We start from the raw sequence: 20,022 nt of genomic DNA on the forward strand, positions 1-20,022 counted from the left end.
TCAGATTGGTGTGCTTGAAAATGGTGAGTGCCCAGGGACAGCAGCAGGCATCGATAAAGCCTGCTATAGGGAAGCACTATCATTAGTTAGCATAAATGAAAATTATCCGTGTGTATTGACCAAATCCATTAATATCATCCCAGGTCTCAGCTGCATAGTTTCATCAGTGTTCAGGTATTTGGAATCATTTTTCTCTATTGTTAGGTTTAGAAATTTATGTATATTTCCATAAAATTAAAGGTTTAGGCTAAATATTTGCTAAGCTTGCTTCCAACTAAAAAAGTCCTAGAGGTCTTTGATCCTGCTTATCATCAGCGATTTAGCTGATCTTCTGTGGTTATATACCTGGACGCTTGGACATAGTCTGGTTGGGTTTTGAACTTATTGATCAATGTATTTGTTTATTGGGTCCACGAGATGATATTCTGATATAGAAGTCAAAATCATAGAAACTTAGGAAATGTTAGTGTTCAACCTTATGCTGAGTGGGAGAGAGATTTTTATTTTTTTCCTAAGTGTTCTATGTTTGCATTGAAGCCATTCATCCTCTATTAACATACCCATTCAATGAATAATTATTAAGCATCGTTTGGGCACTCAACATTGGAAATGTGGAGATGCTGGAGAGATGGAAATCACAGTCTGGTGAGATGGGTTCCCGTACATCCATCTGTTCTAGATGGATTTCCTCCAGAACCAACGAGTGGGTATTCTTTCTGCTCACACTGGTCACCTTAGCCCTCCCATGAGTGTTGGGTCTAATTGTGGCGCCATCAACAAGCTGAATTATTTCCAGAGGAAAGAATCAGGATTTAAATGGCCTAAGACAAAATATCCCAAAGTATGTGTTCCGTGAAGTAGTAATAGAGGTGAGTTGTCCTCCCCTCCCCTTTGTTTTGTAGACTCACAGTACTTAGCAGCATAAAAATTCCCAAGAAGTCCTGCCAGAAGTCCCTAAACTCCCCTTCTTCCTGTGTTTTGGGAACTGCTGGTCTAGAATTTATGACTGAAGAGAAAAGAGTTGAAAGAACTTGAGAAGAGAACACTTGAGGGATAAACTCGTAACTGTTTTCACATTTTTGAAGGAAAGTTAAGGTAGCAGAATCATTTACTAAATTTGGGGAGGTCAGAGGGGTGTTTAGAATACCTTAGACCACTACACTAGACCAATAGATAGAAGAGAGATTCCAGATCAACATTAGGAGCACCGTTTTGTTTAGAACTACTCGAAGAGGGAATGGGCCACCTCAGAAGGGGATGAGCTCCTGGTTATTGAACATGCCTAAGGGGAGAAGTCTTAGGACCATTTGAATGGGTTTTTGTAGACCTCTGCTAAGGAATTGAACTAAGTGACCTTAAAGCTGCCTGTAACTCTGAGATTTTTATGCATTTCCACTTCAGGCATAGAATAGCCTCTACCTGATGACAGCATGGGCTCATGGTTGCTCCAGACAGCAGTATGGTGGTTTTGTTGTTGACAGCAAATCCTGTGCTTATGTTAAACCCCTCGGGTAGAAAGAACAAAAGAGAAACTGAGTAGGTGGAAAAATTGTCATCTTCCCCATTTTATTTTTGGAAGGCTAGATTTTCTCTGCAGGAGTCTTCTTGTTTCTGGCCAGCAAGTCACATTTTAAAAGGCATACAAGTTTATTTATTTATTTTTATGACATGCTAATTTAAATAACGTCCATTGATAAAACGAAGGTGTGAATTTAGTATTAAGAAACATTATCATTGTCAGGCTTAGTCATCTAAAATTACTTTTTCTTTGGCTCTTGTCCAAAAGATTGTGATTATGTAACTGAGAATTGGAACTTGCAATGATTCAGTCATTTTCTGAATTCTCTATTACCCTTTGCAAATAGGAAGCTCTTTGGAGCAGTCCCTCTTAAGGGACATTTATTGCAGAGCAGTTGCTATAAGCTTCCATTGTTCATCCCTTAAATTCATCCAGTCAACAGCATTGACCGAGGCTTGTAGAGGACCGAGTACTATTCTCAGCTGAGAGTCCTGGAAAAAATGAAATGTTACAGGCTGCATAGTGATAGCTACTGCTGCAAAAATTAGCGCTATGTAAAATTACAAGTTTGTCCCACACTGCTCTGATAGGTCTATGATTGAAATGCATAATTTTACTCTTACTTCTTTAATGAAGGTTTGCAATGATGGAAAAACAGTAGGAAAGCATTTTTTCAAATGCAAATTACCTTGCTGGAAAGAAATAACAAAGGAAGGAACTGCCACCAAAGGGAAAAATTAAATCTTACAGCACTTCCTTGGGTATAGTTGAGACAAACAATTAACATGTTAAGGATCATTATGTCCTGTAATAACATGTTGCTTCAAAAATTTTTGTTCCTTCCACTTATAGGTCCTATCTATTTGCTGGGTGACTTTGATGTTGCATCAGGAGCCAACTGTGAAATATTTTTAGTATAATTACAAATCTTAGGAAGAATCCTTATAACAAGGATTTTAAGTTGTCTGTAATCCTCATGCACATGTTAAATGACTAAAATAAGTTACATATTGATCTGTCACTTGCAAGAAATGGTAAAGTTAATTAATCAATTAGTTAAATCATTATTACTTTCTTACTGTGTACTAGGTACGGAGAATTTAGCAGCAATCAAGTAGATAAGGGTTTGGCCTTCAGGGAACTTTTAGTTGAGAGAGAAGATCCCAGACACACATGTAGGGAAGCCCCCCTATTGATTTCCTGATATATGATTTATATGTTCTCTTTCAGTTACCTATTGCTCCGTAACAAAGCGCCACCACTGTTGGCTCATGATTCTGCAATTTGGGCGGGACTCAGCTGAGACAGCTTGTTTCTGCTCTGTGTAATATTTGGCTGGGACAGCTCGACGGGGGCCATAGGATCTAAGATGATTTTGCTCACATGTCTGGTGCCTCAGTTGGGCTGGCTCTAATGGCTGGGGCCTGGCTGGGCCTCTCTCTTTCTTTAGAGGTCTCTCGACGTTTGGCATCTCTCACTTGCTTCACTTGGCTTCTCTCTCCAGCTCATTACCCCAACTTCTTTACACTGCAGCTGACTTCCAAGGGGGCACAAAAATGGAAGTTGTAAGGCCTCAGCCCAGAAGTCACACCCGGCCCCTTCCACTGCATTCTGTTGGCCACAAGTCCCAAGGCTCATCCAGATTCAAGGGGGGAGGAAATAGCTTTCCTCTTGGTGGGAGGAGGAGCACATGCATTCAGGGTGGGTGGCATTGTCGGTGGTCACCTTCGTAGGTGATCTACCACATGGTTCTTTAGAGGTGAAGAGAAATAATATAACGCCTTTTCCAGATCTGGTTCAGGCTTCACAATCTTTGCTGTTCAGTTGTGAATTTGTCTGTCACAGAAGCAGAGGAACGTGACTACCTTTGAAAGCAGAGTGATCCCTTTTAATCTCTGCTCTATTCCTGTTTCATGACTCCGTTTGGAAAACAATTTAACTTCTAAGTCTATAGTGATTTTTCAACAGGTTCTCAGATAAAAAATAAACAGTATGTTTACTGACAGGATCTTTACAAACCCTGCTGCTGCTTTGGGTGTTTATAAATATAAACTACAGCTAGAGCGGATATAGAACCATAGAAGCCTTAGGGCTGGAAGGGACTTCAAAAACCATCTCTGTCACATCCCTAATTTCACAGGGTAGGAACTAAGGCCCATAAATGCTCATAATGACAATGTTAGAAATTATATTTTCTTTGTCTATTTCAATGAGAAGGATGTGTTTACTTTTTTTTTTTTTTAACAATTTTGTGAGTGTGGTTAGTAAACAGATTATCTTGGCTTTTTGTTGAGAAAATATTGAAGGATTATGCTCTGACGTTCATGCTTATAATTTTCTCCCAATTATACATTTATGCTGTAGATCTCTGAGTTATGGCGCTATAGGAGTAATTGTTGGACATGAATTTACACATGGATTTGATAATAATGGTAAGTACTGGTTCAGTGTATAAGCTGATGCTTTTATGGTCATGTTGACCATATGGATGTTAATTGTTGCTATTATCTTTGCATAGTGGTATCATCATAGATTGAAGATTATCCAAAGCAGTATGATTGCTGATTGAAAACTTTCCCCCGTGTCTTGCTGTGATAGCTTGCAATAAATAAATAATTGTTCCCATTGGAGATGGGGTAGAATGAAAAAAAAAAGACCTTGTAACTTCAAGGAAATTAGCTTTGCATTTAGATCTGGATTGCTGTAGCTGCCGCAGTAGTTACAGGAATTACGTTATAGCTTCTCTTCCTTTCATTTCTTTATTCACCGTTTTGAGATGCTCTCCCTGGAGGTGTGAGCTCTGCTCTGAAGATGATTATACATGCTGCCGAGTTAGGGCTCAGCGAGTTAGGACTCTGAAGCTTGGCTGACTAGTTCCTTTATACTATTTCAAGGATTATGCAATGCTTAATCTCTGTTTTTCTCTATGCTGTCATATATTCAGAATTTTTTTAGAAAGGCTATGCTTTCCTAATAATGAATAATATAGAGTATGCTATGTATCCTGATGACATTTAAGCAAAAGGAAAGAGCAGAATATGGCATAAACTAAAGAAATGATTGCCCTTTGAGAGTCATCATTTTTAATGAGAACTCCTTTCTCCTTTAACTTTGGAGTTTTATTGGAAAGACACATGAAATCTCCGAAACTTAGGAATTAGCAGCAAATCGCGATCACATCCACATCCACACAGTGATTTACAGGGCAGACTCAAGAACTGCCTGGCCCAAGGCCACACTGTATAGAGGGACCTCTTTCTTCCATGTCTGTGATGTCTCCAACATCCTTTCCTGGATGCCTACCCCAGGGCCAGAGACCCTTTTGATTCCTCTCCTTCTGGATAATTCTTCTTGTACTCCCACCAGCCTTTCCTTAATCACCTAAGTTTTTTGCCTCCCTGGCCTCCCCTCCCTGTTCAAATGTAGCTGCCTTGTAGTCATCTGAATCCCCAGAGCTACACTTTCTGAATTGCATGTTTGGGTTATCTGAGAGGAGAGTCTTAGCCAAGAAACAAAAGCCAGTAGTGGTCTCTTGGTTCTGGGCCTTTCTTCATGGGAAACTTAAGTGTAGTTCTCCCTCAGACTCTTCTGGAAGCCTTTTGGATTCTCTCTCAAAGGACAGAATCTAAAGATGGCATTTCACTCTGTAACCAATACTTAGAACAGTGCATTGCACGGTAACTGTTTCATGATCGCTTGGCTCGTGGGTGGGGACAGTGCCTCTCTGCTCTGCCAGGGGTTGGTTGGCAGTGGCACCCAGCCTTGCTGAAGAGCTTTGGATTGTTTCAGTTAACAGCTTTGCTTAGGGGACTTTCTCGTAAGCCCAGTGAAGAGTTCTCTGCATAATTAAATTTAAACCAATAGTAACCTTGAGTGTAAAAGATAGTCCAGATACACCCAGACTTTTTTTTGAGGGATGTAGAGAAAATGAAGAGTGAGCCTGTAGCAAAAAAGCATGTATAACTAATCTTTTTTTCTCTGTTATGTTTTGGAGATTTCCATTCTTGTTCCAAGTTCTCTTTTTAGAGCAACCTTCCCTGTCAAAGCAGGACAGATGGGCCTTCCATCTACACTGATGGCTGTGGAATGATTCATAACAGAGGTTTTATGTGTCTCTTGGCTCCTGGCAACTTGGAGGAAACACGATCCTTTAGAGCTGAGTCAGGGGCTGTGGTCGCAGGGTGTGAGTGACTCACCGAGGCTGTTCCTGTGGATTGCTTGGAATTTCACTGGTAGTGGCGCTTTGACTCCTTCCATGGGCTTTCTGAAAGCCATTTCATTTCAAAATTTAGAGAATATTTTGGGTCAGAGCAGGTGAAAACAAAGAATCTAAGATTGGTCAAGAACGGTACATGCCATAAGTTGATAAATCTTAAAATATTCTTTGTTGCTTAGAAGGAAAGAACTTCCTCAGACCTTTCTCCTTTCCTTGCTTTTTACAATTAACCTGTGACACTGGAGAGAAGGCAGGAACTGCTTCCAGGAGTGGTCCCTGCTGCTGGAACTGTCTTTTCAAGGCTTGTTGAAGTGAGGGAAAGGGAAGATGAAGAAATGAATTTGTTTCCATAAATAATACGAGTATCTTTTAACTTTCCTTTTTGCCAGGTAGAAAATATGATAAAAATGGAAACCTGGATCCTTGGTGGTCTGTTGACTCAGAAGAAAAGTTTAAGGAAAAAACAAAGTGCATGATTAGCCAGTATAGCAACTATTATTGGAAGAAAGCTGGCTTAAATGTGAGTACAGCTGCGGCGAAGGGGGCATCTTGTGAGTCCTTCTTCCTCACGTAGACACTAGCTTGCTTTAGACCATCGGTTCTCAAAGTGCGGTTCCCAGGCCAACAGCATCAGCCTCCCTGGGGAACTTGTCAGGGATGTAAATTCTTTAGTCTTAATCCATACCTACTGACTGAGAATCTCGGGGGTGGGGAGTGGGGAGCGGCGGTGGGTGGGAGCGTGGGGTCTGGCAGTCTGGCAGTCTGTCTTTTCATCAGCCCTCAGGTGATTCTGATATAAGCTAAAGTTTGAAAATCACAGGCCTAAACATTAGTCTGTTCTCCTAGATTCAGATTAGTACAGAAAACTCTGTAGCAAAGATAAACAATAAAATTCTCACAAATCTACACTCTATATCATTAAAAAGATTTCCTTCCAAACTACTGGTTAGGTTTAACTCATTGAAATAAAACGTCACTCATTTGAATTAATGACTCTGAATTGGTTAAGAGTTCTTAAAGAATTTTGAACAAAAGAAATGACTTTTAAAATGCTGATTTTCTATTATATATACATATATACATTCCTATAAAGGCACGAATGTAATTTTAGTAGTTTTTGTTTGTTTTTTGTTTTTACATTTTTATTTATTTATTTATTTATTTATTTATTTATTTATGGCTGTGTTGGGTCTTCGTTTCTGTGCGAGGGCTTTCTATAGTTGTGGCAAGCGGGGGCCACTCTTCATCACGGTGCGCAGGCCTCTCACTATCGCGGCCTCTCTTGTTGCGGAGCACAGGCTCCAGACGCGCAGGCTCAGTAATTGTGGCCCACGGGCCCAGCTGCTCTGCGGCATGTGGGATCTTCCCAGACCAGGGCTCGAACCCGCGTCCTCTGCATTGACAGGCAGACTCTCAACCACTGTGCCACCAGGGAAGCCCCACGAATGTAATTTTATACATGCTTTTTCTGTGTGGAATGTTGTTCCTTTCCTTTTTTGTCTTCACCTCTACCTCCTTCCCCTTTCCCTCTCATCACTTTTATCTTCTCCACCTGTAATCCATCTCAATAACCCTGATATACTTTTTCCCATGCTCACGTAGAGTTACACACATACATACACACGCACGTGTGTATGCACAGACGTGCTTTTACTTCACTGTTTTCAGTGGCTGCCTGAAAGTCCACGGTGTGAATGTACTCTAACACAGCTGACTAATGTCTTGTTGAGGGTTACACTGTGTCTCCAATTATTTCTCCACAATAAATGCTGCTGCACTAAATACTCGTATTAGGTATATATTCTTTTTTTCCGTAGAGGATAGATTCCTACTGTTACTAAGAAGTTATAATATTTCATATTCCCACCAGTGATGGATGGAGGAGCATTTATGTATTGAGTTATTTACTTGTCAATTTATGAGACCTTAAAAAATATTATAGATGTTAAAAATTTTATTTGTCATTCATATTATACTACTTTCTCCTCAATATATTTCTCATCCATTGTACATTGTATATGGTATCTTTTGACAAACAAAATTTCAATATTTCCATATAGTCAAAGATACCTATCTCTCTTAAAAAATTGTTTCTGCATTTCCATTCTATATCATATGTGTAGTCTCCTAGCTTTTCTGGGAAGGTTTTTATTGTTTTGTTATTTTACATTTAAATATTGAAGCGTGTGAAACTTATTTTGCTGTGGAGTTTAATACGAGAGTTCACTTTTATCTTCTTCCAAGAGGATAGTCAATTGATCCAGCATCAGTGACTAAAAGACGTTTTTTTCTTACTTAATTGAATGTTTGTCAAATATTAGAATCTCATATATACTGAGATAAATTTCTGGATTATATATTCTATTCCACTGATCTATTTGTTGATTTCTATACCAATGCATTATTACTATGGCTATGTGGATTTTTCTGGTATCTGCCAATACAAGCTCTCCCTCACTGTTCTTCTTTTATATACTTGGCCATTCTCAGGCAAATATACTTCTGTATACACTCCAAGATCATTTGACCCATTCTCCACCCACTCCCCAAGAGAATCCCATTGAGATTCTAAGTTAAATCACATTAAATGTATGGAATTGACATTTTTGTCATAGTCTTCTTGTTCAAGAACGTGGTATGCCTTCCCATCTGTTTGGTATTTGTTTTAGGTTTTCAAATACGACTTTATAGTTTTCTCTATATAGTTTATCTCCTGTACATTGTTTTTACTTCTTTTTTCTTTTCTTATTTTGCTGGTTTGATCAGGTTAGCTTTCATTCCCTTCCCCCACTGTTAGTTTTTTCTTGTAGTTTTCCATTGTATTTTCTGTCCCTGCTTTCATAGTTACAAGACACAGATTTCTCTCACTGTATTTGACAATGAGACCAATAATGAAGAATTGTTGGTAGGTATGGATCTGCATGAAGATCTTCCTGTAAAACACACATGCAAACTGTGTCCTCCTAATTCATCTAGTCAAGGGCACAACACCTAAGAGAAGCAGGGGACCACACAGAACTGGGGGTAGGTCATTGTATTTACACGTAGTTTCCCCAGAGTCTCTTGGTCTGTTAGTCAGGCATGTGCTCCATCCTGACAACTTGGGCTGGAAAAGCACCTGAAACCTCACTATGCCTCAAGTCTCTGTTATACTGGGGTTTATTTCACCATTCCAGAAGAATTTAGGTAAAAGTCTGTGCACTTTTAAAGGGAACATTTATGAACACTGAGTTGGTTCTGCTGGTTCTTAAAGCGTATGCAGCACAGGGAGACCATCCCTTATCCAGGAGGAGAAACCAGACTCTGTATCCTTGAATAGTATCTCTAGCTCCTTGGTCAGTGTCCTGGAAAGCCATTTCTCTGCCCATATATTTTTAAAATATCTACAACTGTGTCATGGGAAGACCTAAAAAGGGCGCTTCTGTGTATCTGTTTTCAATTCAGGGGTTATCACGTTGTGAAAATCCATCTAGAATATATGTTGCTTCAAGAAAAGCATAGGGTTCTTCCCAGATGATGATTGAGAAGCTAATAAAAAAAATGGTGCCAGGTACCACAACAGTAACAGAACATTGCTGTTTTCTGGGGTTTTGTTTTTTACCTTTTTTTTTTTTTTTTAATAGCATGTGCTAGATGTCTCTATAATTTTGTTCAGATGACTGCAGAACCTGGATAAGCTGTTGCTGCTACTGATGCATAACATACTACTATTGGTCTTTTCTATAAATCTATCTATCTGTCTGTATACCTCTCTCTATATATACACACATATATATAATTTGAATATTTGGAAACTTTAGCTGTGCTGTCAACTTTGGAGAAAGTATCCCAGTTGTACCGTGTTGGGTTGGCATTGTATAGAAATTAACAGCCATATTGGTCTAGAAGCATTAAACATAATTTTTCCATTTGGACAGGGGTAGCACACTGTATTAAGTTTGTAAGGTCTTATCTGCATGGGTTTGATTACAGAAACTAGCAAAGTATCTCTAAATAAAAAAAAAAAAACATAGGGGAGGGATTCTAGAGTCAGACACAGCTCCAAATTTTGGTTCAACCAGTTGCAGGTTGTAAGTTTTTTTTGAACTTGGGTGAGTTATTTAACATTCCTGTGTCTCAGAGTCTTCATCTGTGAAATGGGCAGCTATTTTTGAACTCGTTAGTTTGTCTTAAGAATTAAATGACTGAGATAATGTAAAGCACCGGCATGATGCCTGCTATGCAATAAGTGCTCAATAAATTGTAGTTAATATTCCTAATACTTTGTGACATACTCCTAAGTATGCCATCCCAGGAGAGAACAATACAATAGGGGCTAAAAAACCAAAAAACAATAGAAGAGCAGTTTTCTTGGAGGAAGGGGAATGCATATTTCCTGGTGATTATTATATGCAGGCATGGGAGTTAGACTTTACACTTAATTGAAACATATTTAATCCTCATACTGGTTCTGAGAGGTGTGCATATTACTAGCCTGTTTTACATATGAGGAAACTGAGGCTCAGAGAGATTAAAACCCATGGTAGAATCTACATTAGAGCTTAGATTGGTATGACTCCAACATCACTACTCTTCCCCCCATATCATGCTCGTGTTCTCTTATTTTAAGTTCATTTTAAACCTGGGTGATGTATTGGGTGGAGACTATTCTACAACATCCATTTTGGCCAAAGTGTCAGATACTGAAACTGAATTCTGACAAATGTGTACCTTTGCAACAAGGACGATAGAAAGGGCATGCCTGTCTCAGCATAAATCCATTCAACCATCAGAAAACAGCTTCAGTCTTATTCCCCAAGGAGAAGGGGAGGCTTCCTTTGTGGATATAAAAGGCCATGCTTTATTTTTCTGGCTCCATTTGTGGAGGCCAGTCCTCTGTACCTGAATCATTCTTTGCGTTGGACTGGGGGGAGCTCCAATGGAACATCAGAGAAACGGGCTGTTAGCAGCTGTTGAGTCCTGAGAGGCAAACCTAGGGCCATGGGGCTTCCCTGGTGGCACAGTGGTTAAGAATCTGCCTGCCAATGCAGGGTACACGGGTTCCAGCCCTGGTCCGGGAAGATCCCACATGCCGCAGAGCAACTAAGCCCGTGCGCCACAACTACTGAGCCTGTGCTCTAGAGCCCGCGAGCCACAACTACTGAGCCTGTGTGCCACAACTACTGAAGCCTGCGCACCTAGAGCCCGTGCTCCGCAACAAGAGAAGCCACTGCAATAAGCCCACGCACCGCAACGAAGAGTAGCCCCCGCTCGCTGCAACCAGAGAAAAAGCCTGCGCACAGCAATGAAGACCCAACGCAGCCAAAAATAAAATAAATTAAATAAATAAATTAAAAAAAACAGAAACATAATTCTCAACTTTAAAAAAAAATACTGATGATAAAGGAAAAATACTGAAATAAAAAGATGTAGGGCCATATGGTCTACTGAGGTGGTCCAGAGTGGGAGGGGCCTGAGGGGTGAAGCTAGTCCTCAAACCTCTAAAAGAAAAGCTTAGGGGAACAAGGAAGGAGATTAAATTTGAGCATGAGTGGTTATAAATGGAAGCACTAGAGTCAAGAGGAGTTAAGACTTGAGAAGGTAACATATTATGGAGCAAAGGCTCTGGACAGAGACTTGCTTGGGTTCGAATCCTTGTGAAATATGGGCAGTTCAGTTAATCACTCTTAGGTCGGGTCCATTAGAAGCAGAGCCCAAGATAGGGGTTTCTTAGATAAAAAGGTTCATTGCAGAAGTAGTTTCAGGAGAAACCTGTAAGGTGGCGAGGAAGACCTGTTGGTTTCAGAAGTTTAGCCTCAGTCTGATCCCATAGAGGATTCTGGAGCATGAATTGCATCACAGAAATTGTTCAGCCTGGGATAGGGGGCTGGGCTATTCTAACTGCACATCAGTCAGTTACTGAGAGGTGGGGGTATCACCTCCCAGCAAGCTCCAGGTGAGGGGATTCCCCTAAGCTAAGCTTAATCTTCCTGAGCCACTAGCAGTTGCAGGACTGGGTTCACAGTCCCGGTAGAAAAGGGGATCTGGTGCAGCACCAATGACATCTGCGACACACTCTCAGCTTTAGATTCCTCATTTGTTAAGCAAGGATGGTGATAATAGCACTTACCTCGTAGGACTGTAATAAAAGAAAGAAGGTATGTAAAGCAGGAGTGGTAACTTTTGGAGACTGAAGCTAGGAGGATCCTGGGTGATTACAGAGATTAGTATTTTCTGAAGATTTGTTTTTATTCATTGGTATTGCTTGATACCTGGGGGATTGGGCTAGCTTAAAAATAAAGAGTTGGTAGCATCTGTGGCTTGCAAGTTTAGAACAATGTGTATTAGTTTCCTGTTGCTGCTATAACAAATCACCACAAACTTAGTGACTTGAAACAACACAAATTTATTATTTTACAGTTCTGTATTTCCGACTCAGGTCTCAGTGAGCTAGAGTCAAGGTGTCACCAGGGCCGCTTTCCTTTCTAGCTGCTGTAGGAGAGAATCTCTTTCCTTGCCTTTTCTAGCTTTTAGAGGCTGCCCACATTCCTTGACTCCTGGCCCCTTTCTTTTTCAAAGCCAGCAATGATTGGTCAAGTCTCCTCATGTTGCATCACTCTGACACACTCACTCTCCTAACTTCCTTTTCCTCTATTTGTACAGACCCTTGTAATTACATTGAACTCACCTGGATAATGTAGGCTAATGTCTCCAGCTCAGGATCCTTAATTTAATCATATTTTAAATGTCCCTTTTGCCACATAAAGTAATATTTTCACAGTAATTTTTTTTTATGACATAGACATCTTTATTATTATAGGGCATTATTTTGTCTCTGATGCAGGGATTGGCAAACTTTTTCTGTAAAGGGCCAGGTAGTAAATAATTTAGGCTTTGTGAGTTGTAAGGTCTCTGTTGCAACTACTCAGCTCTGCCACTGTAGGAAGGAAACAGCCACAGACAATACATACGTGAATGAATGTGCCTGTGTTCCAATAAAACTTGAATTATGGACACTGAAATTTGAACTTTGTATAATTTTCACATGCCACAAGATATTATCCTTCTTTCTATTTTCTCCCCAATTGCTGAAAAATGTTAAATCCAGGCTTACCTTGCAGCCTGTAGAAAAACAAGCAGGAGGTTGGATTTTGGCTTGTGGGCCATCTTGGTTTAGAATATTTTTTTGTCCTAGCCTATTTAAGGGTTTTAGAAACAATCTTCAAATGTTTGGAAGAATTTCTTCGCTGTGCTTGGCTGGTTGTCATACATATTGCAAGCCTTGACCTTGTGGTCTGCACTACTTCTATTGGATTTTTGTTCCCCATGAGAACTATCCTCTTTTTAATTTTTCATGGAATTTGCTGAAGGTAAAATGGTAATGGTTGGTCTTAAAACCTTGCTCCTGTGTGGATGGTAGATTTTTGGAAACATAAAGCCCACTGAAAAGAATACTCAAATTAGGTGAGTTAATCAGAGAAAGTAATCTGTATGTTGATATTTCTATTTTTTCCCCATTTAACCAGAGTCACTCAGAACATGTTAACATTTTATTAGAGCTGGCTAAATTGGTGAGAATAGAGAGGTGGGTGAGAAAGAAATGTGTAGCATAATAAAACAGAAATTATGTTCAGGAGCACCTTGCTGGGGTTAGTTTGCCATCTCACAATATGTTATGACTACCTCTGATTTATTGAATGCAATTTTCTCTTTAAAATATGGCACTTTCTCTTGCTATCATATTTATGCCTCTTGCTGAATGACAGTTGGCTGTCAAACACTCTTTTTTTCCTTTTCTTTTTCTTTTTGTTAGGTGAAGGGGAAGAGGACCCTGGGAGAAAATATTGCTGATAATGGAGGTCTGCGACAAGCTTTTAGGGTACGCACTGCAACATTTGCTGTGATTTTAAAAATTAAACTATAAAATACCATACGGGTGCACCTCAATTTATACCACAGACATTTTCTTGAGGAGTTAGAGTTCTGTAAATTCTGTGAATTTCTGTAAATTGAATTATACTTCCCCATTGACTCTATTATATTCTATTATATGAATAGAGCTGCATTTCTTTCTTTTTCCTTTTTGGGGAGTAAAGTCACCCTAAAAGTAATATTTGTTATTAAGAATCATGTATTTAAAGGATAGTTTTCAGAAGGTACATTCAGTGTAATATTAAAACATGCTACAGAAATCTCAGGGCTAGGTTCGTAGGTGTTTTCTTGAGTACAGTCTCTGTAGCCCTCCTTATAATTTTCTCTTAAAATACCAAACTTCTAAATTACGGTCAGAGGCTAGGGGTTCTCATATAGTGGGCCAGGTAAGAGTCCATAATAATGTTTTTATCATCCACTGGTCCATGGTTAAACAAGACACATGAGGATGATGTAGAAAGACATTCATAAAGCTAAATGCATTCAGTGTAAAGACCAAACTGTTATTTTGAGGTTATATCTTTCCTCTATTCTAGTGAAAATATACTTTATTTTATAAAATGATGATGATTGAAGATTATAGTTTTCCCTCTTACCTGGCAAAATTAAAAAAGATTGCCCATAGATTGGCCCCAAAATTTATTTCCATACGGCTTGCCATTGTGTTAGATTTGTTTGTTCCCTGGTAGGAATAGAAAGAAAAGCTTTTTGGGGGAAGGGGGCGTTATTTAACATGTGCCCACTTTGGCCCAGCTGCTTTGGTATCTATTGCGTGAAAGGTCTTTTTGCAGGTGAACCTGCTTCACTGTTAAGCAATACAACGTTGACTTGCATTTCCAGGTGTTTGTTTTCTTAAAGGAAAACTTGATAGGATACATTTTGCACATGGTGGAGGATATATTTAATATCTCTGCACTGGCTGAGAAAAGAGAAAAGCCATTATTGCAGCAGATCATCTCTTCTACTTCTCTCCCCAGGCTTACAGGAAATGGATAAATGACCAAAGGCAGGGGGTTGAGGAGCCTCTCCTACCCGGCATTGAATTCACGAACAACCAGCTTTTCTTCCTGAGTTATGCTCAAGTGAGTAAGACCAAGGAAGGGGCATCAAAGATGAAATGTGGGACTTTGGCTTGCTCCCTAGATCAAAGGTTTGGAACAAAAGTTTAACGGCATTAACTTTGATTTCAGCTGAAATCTTATCTTGCTGCTTATTTTCTGGACAAATTTCACCTTCATGTTCTGTGAGACATAATTAATTAACTGATTGAATCAAGATTTATTGGTATTTTTTATCAAGTGGGTTACCAGCCTTGTGGTAACTCACTTGATTTTTAGTATACCCTGACTTCTTAATGTATTTGATACTATTTGTAACCATTTCTAGTGACTCATTCTTTGGCTTTCTTGGCCCTGTGGTTTCCTGCATTTCTCCTCCTTTACCTCATTTGCTGACTTTACCCCATCACTCTCAACCTGTGGGGGACCCTCAAGGCTATGTTCCCAACTGCCAAATGAACATGTGAAGACTACTAGAGCTGAAAACAACAACAACAAAGGCAAGGAGAGTCATGTCACCCTTTTGTGAGTTTAATGGGCTCTCTGAGCAGAAATTGAAAGATGTGCCCTAAATAAGGCACAATTCTGAGTTTGAGTATCTGGCCAATGAGGCAAGTGCCAGTTGTTCTCTGTTATTCGGTTATTGCACTGGTTTATGTCACAATATGTAGGCCTCATTTTCAAACAAGTCTGGGATGGGTTGATGACGGTTCTGATGCATGGCCTCACAGTGGGCAAATCTGTATCTGTATGCTCAAAACTAGGCAAAAGTTTTCATCAGTACAACTTCCTGTTCCTCTTTTCGTTCACTCCTCAGTACGCTCATTCATTTCCATGTCTTCTTCGGTTGACTCTGGCTAAAGAATTCTCATCTGTCTGGGGTCTTTATTTCTTAAAGCTGACATGACAACACTAAATAAATGATCATTTATCAACCTGACATCAGCAAAAGTGGAGTCAACAACAAAGTGACTTTCCTTTTTAGTTTTCTCACTTCTATCAGCACACCCTCACCCTCAGTCTTTGGGTCTTCCTGGTTAGGAAACCTGGATTCTTAGGTCTTATTTGATTTACCTATCCTCATTTTTGTGACATGTGTCCCAAAAGCTGATGTTTCATCCTTTTAACTGCTCTTCAGATTCAGCCTCCCTTTCTCCCCATTACCCTATCTCGTCATCTATAGACTGTCGGCCTCGATCTCGTCTACTCTGGATTATCCCAACAGCCTTATGGCATGTTTTCCTGACTTCGGCATCTTTCTACCACTGTCTGTCTTACATGCCACTGAAATAGCATTTTTATTTCATTACTGACCTGCCGAAGGAACTGCAGTGGCTCCCAAGTGCCCACCACATTGAGACCGAACACCTTTCAAAGTTCTCCTCGGTCTTATCCAACTCTACCCAACCAGCTCTAAGTTCCCATAGCTCCACCGGACTCACACTTAGCCGGCAGGTGTCCTCATTTCCACCGCGCAATGTCATGCTCATTATTGTCCCTGTGGTTTTGCTTTTGATTTTCCTTCTACAGAGTGACGACCCCCTTCGTACTCCTCCCTCTCAGATTATTGAATTCCATCTTTACCTTTCAGGATCCATGTCAAGTTCCACCTCCTCCACATCTTCCACAAACTTCCCCAAGGACTCCAGTTCTCGTTAAAAAGAAATCTCCAACTCCTTTGCACTTATTTTCATTACCATGCAGTTGAATACTTAATTGTTATCAAAATGTAAAGGACTTTTACTTTTATCTTCATAGCTAGTGTATCTTCATACACTTCTTACTTATCTCCGTAGCATCCAGCAAAGAGGCTGGGTATATTGAAGACACTTGACATTTTTAGATAAATTGCTTGAAAAGGCTGAGATTAACACAGTTCAATTAAGGAGACTTTCTTTTGGGTCAGTACTGGGTCAGATATCTAAAATAAGCACACAGATATAGTTAGAACTTTCTAGAGCAGGGATTCGCAAACTAGAACCCGTGAGCCATATGTTGCCTGCTGTCTATTTTTGTAAATAATGTTTCATTGGAAAACAGCCATGCTCTATACTTTACACATTGTCTATGGCTGTTTTTGTGCTACAGTGGCAGAGTTGAGTAGTTAAAACAGAGACTTATGATCTGCAAAGCCTAAAATATTTATTATCTGTCCCTTACAGAAAATGTTTGCTGTCCTCTACTCTAGAGGACAAACTACAAGGTCTGTCAGTTCTTATTTAGGTTCTTACTTACTAACTTAAGGTCCATCTTAGTAGATGAAGTAAATTAACTGATATCAACGTTACAGTCATAGTTTTGAAATATCTCCAAATAAAATTTCAAACTATATATGACTTACTTTAAAGAGATTAAGAAAAAAATGACAAGATATTTTATATTACTAATGAGAAACTTATCTTGGAGCTTTTCCTACTGGCGGATTGAGGAGATTTTCAACCTTTTGTACATTGAAATAAGTCTGCTTATAAGGAGTAAAATTATTTTCTCTCCTGAGAAGATACTAGGAAAACAGTAAGAACAAAAATGTGTTTTTAGAAATCTCATAAATGATATATGAAGCAAAGACAATACTATATAATAATGTAAGAATGTAAGAGGAAATAACATACGAAAAAGTGAGGTAAAATTGTGAGAAACAACTTCACCTTAGCTAGCTTCTGAGGAAGTTAAGTGCTCCCATTATAAAAACATCTTCAAAGTCAAATTCAGAACCACAGTGACGGATGGTTTATCTTCATCAAAAGCAATAAAGCAATAGCATTGTATCACCTTTGCTGCTTCCTGTATCCCTGTAGTTTCTGTGACCTGTCAGTTTTTCCTCAGATATTCTTCTTATCCTTCTTCTCTCTCTTCTCATTGCTACTTATTTAGTAGACATTCATGGGGAACCTTCCTGGGGCCCGTAAATAATCTTCAAACTACTCTCTCATTTCCTCCTACTACTATACCCCTGCCAGATAAATCTTTTAAAAATATATTTTTTTATCACCTTTGTGCTCAAAACCAATGTTTAAATATAGTCTAAACACTGTAGCCTCTTGCTCAGGACTTCGGATATCTGGCCCTATCCTCACCCTCCCCTGGTCTCCCCTTGCTGCCCACAGGCACCACACGGTCCAGCCAAGCTGACTGTCTTGCTTTTTCTTCTCTCAGATATGTCTTTGTTTCCATTTTCTCCTCCACTTGGAATTCCCCCCATCATATTCATGTTTCCTAATTCTATTCATACTTCAAGCTATATCATATTTCAAGACAGTTCAAATCAGGACTAAGTAGGTTAGGGTACACGAACAGACAGTGCAAGGAAAAGTTTTTTTTCTTGTTCATGCTCCATGTCCAACATGGGTCAGCAGTGGGGCTCTGCTCATAGTTACTACTCAAGGACCTGGGTTTGGGGGTCTTTATCTCCACATGTGCTTCCGTGGTCACAACAGGAATAGGGAAGAAATATGAGGAAATGTGCACTGGCCCTTAATTGTAGCATCTTAAATTATTCTTAATACTCTTAAAACTTCTGCCAGATTTTTAAAGCTTCTGCCAGGAAGTGACATATATCACTTCTGCTTACGTTTCATTGGTCAGAGCAAGTCATATAGCCATGCCTAACTTCAAAGGAGATGCAGCAGTGTCCTCCTATCCGAGGCCTGAACCAGGATGAAACAGACAAAGCACCCAGGGTGCAAAATACTTACTTCTCATGACCATATTCAGTAATGGATGATTGATTCATTTTATTGATTCAAACGAATGTGGTTAAATTTGATAAGGGCTATTCCAAGCATTATGTTAACTGAATGAGCACATTGGTTGATTCCTGGACACATATGCTATTCTCTTGATTTAAAGCATTTGTTTGGAAACCTCTCTTAATTTACTCAAATTCTGGAAGTATTCACAGTGATAAAACTTTCTACTCTGGGGATTGGAATAATAGATGTTACTACTGATGAAGGTTTTATCTGATCTACTAAAACTGCTCGTCATCCGTTGAGTCTAAAATTACTCTTCAGTATACTTTGGAGCAGTTAAGGCAGTAGAAAATGTGTAATTGAAATGGAAACATAATTATCGGGATGTTTTCTCTTCTAGGTGAGGTGCAATTCCTACAGACCAGAAGCTGCCCGAGAACAAATCCAAGTTGGTGCTCACAGCCCCCCTCAGTTTAGGTAAACAGGCACATGGGTGGCACTAGTTTTTAACTGTGCATCTCCATCTCCTCCCCTACCCAGCCATCCCAGGGCTCTAAAATAGGTGATCTGACCAAAGCCTGCATTGTGAACAGTGATAGCTCCATTTCACAGACCAAAACAAAAATCTGGCCAAACAGAAACTAAGCATCTTTTCTTTAATTAGTAGCAAGCTGGTTTAGTCAGCATTCTCTCACCTAAATTTCTGTAGTAGGCTTTTGTACACACCTCTAGTATCAAGAGATCTATGAGATTATACAAGACTCCAAAGGTAATTTAGAATCCAAATCATAGCTTTAGTATTAATTCCCATTTATTATCTTCCAGTTTTTGAAAGGCAGCAATCCATGGGTGCCATGAGCACACCACAGGTGCTCAGTAAACGGGCATGTTTGATTTATCCAACTGCCTACTTTTTAGAAACATGAGCCAAAAAAGTCTCTTTTCTTAGATAAGGATGAGATCTTATGCACTGTGGCTTAAAACACCTAGAGCTCTGGTTTAATCTGTGTTGTAGAATATCCTATTTAATGCCTCTCGTTCTTTCATGCAGCCAACCAACAGACATGAATGAGTGCCCACTTTCTGAATAGCTCTGAACACAAAGGAGGATATATGGTGATATTTAGCTATTGTAATTCATATCTAGAGGCAAAAGCTCTACATTTTGGCTTTTAGTTTGAGTCATATTTTGAAACAATTGCTTATATATGAAGGGAAAAGAATTATGAATTACAATCTTATTTAATTGTCAGAATGTATAAAATATTAAGTAAAAATAAAATTAAGGTTAATATTATTTAACCCATGCTAGGTTTCTAGCATAGTTTGAGGGAAATTTTCTATAGTAGGGGACAGAGTTATAATAGTAAATGCAAGAAACTGTAATAATTTGTATTTATTTGTTCTTTGCTTAGAAAATATTACATCTGGATATCTTTATATTTAATGTTGAAATGAATCCATTAGCATATCGCAGGAAAGTCTTCTAAAATTTCTCCTATGTTTTAAAGTCTTATTCCCAAAGCCTTGCCTTAGAAATGCTTCAGAAATTGACTATAAATTACCCAATAGCATAAAAATCTAATCATTGTGTTAGAAATTCTCCCCCACTGGGCTAAACTGTCA

General features: G+C 39.3%; 1 protein-coding gene across 4 annotated transcripts in view; it reads left to right on the plus strand.

Moving 5' to 3' along the window:
• PHEX (phosphate regulating endopeptidase X-linked) overlaps positions 1 to 20,022 on the plus strand; it is a 196,099-nt gene that overhangs the window by 172,859 nt on the left and 3,218 nt on the right. For all 4 annotated transcript variants that reach the window (XM_082375621.1, XM_082375623.1, XM_082375622.1 and 1 more), the window contains 5 exons: positions 3,884 to 3,951; positions 6,125 to 6,255; positions 13,528 to 13,593; positions 14,624 to 14,728; positions 18,797 to 18,873. In XM_082375621.1, coding sequence (XP_082231747.1) covers positions 3,884 to 3,951; positions 6,125 to 6,255; positions 13,528 to 13,593; positions 14,624 to 14,728; positions 18,797 to 18,873 — 447 coding nt within the window. The remainder of the gene's footprint in view (positions 1 to 3,883; positions 3,952 to 6,124; positions 6,256 to 13,527; positions 13,594 to 14,623; positions 14,729 to 18,796; positions 18,874 to 20,022) is intronic.

The sequence above is a fragment of the Balaenoptera borealis genome (genome assembly GCF_965194805.1).
Source record: "Balaenoptera borealis genome assembly, chromosome: X".
In the NCBI taxonomy this organism is placed as follows: domain Eukaryota; kingdom Metazoa; phylum Chordata; class Mammalia; order Artiodactyla; family Balaenopteridae; genus Balaenoptera; species Balaenoptera borealis.